Here is a 1,539-nt window from a genome sequence, read left to right on the forward strand (position 1 = left end):
GCCCTGCGGCTGTCACCGGCCTCGGCTCTAGGGGGGGAGTGGAGCCCTCTCTGCCCGCAGCGGGGCAGCCGGGTGGGCATCGTGGCCCCGTGCCATGCGCCGGCACCATGCCGTGCTGCACGGGAGCTGCTGGGAGCGGGACTGGAGCAGGGCTTTCACCTCTGTCGCAACAGCTTCACTTCCCCTCCCTTGGCTGCAGGATGGGTTGCATGAAGTCAAAGGAAGCTGGCGTCCAAGAGAAGATGATAAAAACTGACCCCAGCCCCAGCCTCCAGCAGGGCCATTATGTGCAGGACCCCACAGCCACCAACAGGAAGGTGAGTGGGAGCCGCCGGCTGAAAGAGAGACAAAAGTGAAGGAGTTTGGGAGGGAGCAGAGACGCTCATGCTGGGGGGGTTGATGACTGGGACAGTGCCAGCCCTGCCCCTCCGGTGCCCTCCTGCCACTTGCCACTGTGGGCCAGGGCCATGGTGGGGCTGAGACCCCCCCCTAGGGTGCGGGTCTCTGCCACCCACAACATCACTCTCTGGTTTCTGTCCTGCTTTCCAGAACAATAATGTCCCCGGCCTGACCATGCCCCCGCCCGAGGATGGGGGGCTGCAAGGTACCGGGGGGCTGCAAGCGGGTGCATGGGGGGGGAGCGTACGGAGGGAGCATGGCCAGGTCCTCCCCAGCCTGGGTTGACCGCTGCTGGTCCTGGTGGGATGGGAGCTCTGGGCTTCCTCAAAGGCCAGACGTGGCCATGGCATGATGAAGATGGGGGCGCTGGGTGCTGTGGGGGTCCTGGCCTGTGTCCTGGCTGCACACGGCAGGGGTGGCCAGGCACCAGGTCATGGCACGGGGAGGGGTGCTCAGGGAGCTCACTCACTGCAGGCTCGGGGGACGGCGTGGTGCTGGCACTCTACGACTACGAGGCAATGCACACTGGGGACCTGAGCTTCCAGAAAGGGGAGCGGCTGAAGGTGCTGGAGGAGTAAGTGCTGCTGGCATCCCCCCGCCCCAGGGTCTCCTGAGGGCTTGCATGGCCCTGCTGGGTTATTTTTCTGGAATTTGCCCCTGGAGGAGCTGGAGGTGCCCAGTGCCAAGTGCTGTGGGCCAAGCCGATGCTGTTTCTGTCGCAGGTCAGGGGAGTGGTGGCAAGCGCGGTCGCTGGTGACGGGGTGCGAAGGCTTCATCCCCAGCAACTACGTGGCCCGAGCTGACTCGCTGGAGACAGAGGAGTGAGTCCATTCCTCGGCAGCACGTCCTGGCCCCGCGTGGGCCCTTGTTCCCCCACCACAGTTGTCCCCGCTCCTGCCCCATGTCCTGCCCCCAGCCGTGGCCCACGCCAGCCTCAGCTCTCCCAGCCCCGCAGCGTTCATTGCTTCATTTGTTTCTGCTGCAGGTGGTTTTTCAAGGGCATCAGCCGGAAGGATGCGGAGCGGCAGCTCCTTGGCCCCGGGAACGTGATTGGGTCCTTCATGATACGGGACAGCGAGACAACGAAAGGTCCGGAGCGGCGCCCGCAGCGCGGTGGTGGGGAGCGGCTGCCCCGGGGGG

General features: G+C 65.5%; 1 protein-coding gene across 1 annotated transcript in view; it reads left to right on the forward strand.

Moving 5' to 3' along the window:
- HCK (HCK proto-oncogene, Src family tyrosine kinase) overlaps positions 1-1,539 on the forward strand; it is a 36,334-nt gene that overhangs the window by 28,264 nt on the left and 6,531 nt on the right. Inside the window, exons 4-8 of the mRNA XM_035895836.1 lie at positions 200-317; positions 550-604; positions 874-973; positions 1,122-1,220; positions 1,385-1,537. Of these exons, the coding sequence (XP_035751729.1) occupies positions 201-317; positions 550-604; positions 874-973; positions 1,122-1,220; positions 1,385-1,537 (524 nt within the window). The 5' untranslated portion in view covers position 200. The remainder of the gene's footprint in view (positions 1-199; positions 318-549; positions 605-873; positions 974-1,121; positions 1,221-1,384; positions 1,538-1,539) is intronic.

This window comes from Egretta garzetta, unplaced genomic scaffold (assembly GCF_000687185.1).
Source record: "Egretta garzetta isolate BGI_Z169 unplaced genomic scaffold, ASM68718v1 scaffold316, whole genome shotgun sequence".
NCBI lineage: Eukaryota > Metazoa > Chordata > Aves > Pelecaniformes > Ardeidae > Egretta > Egretta garzetta.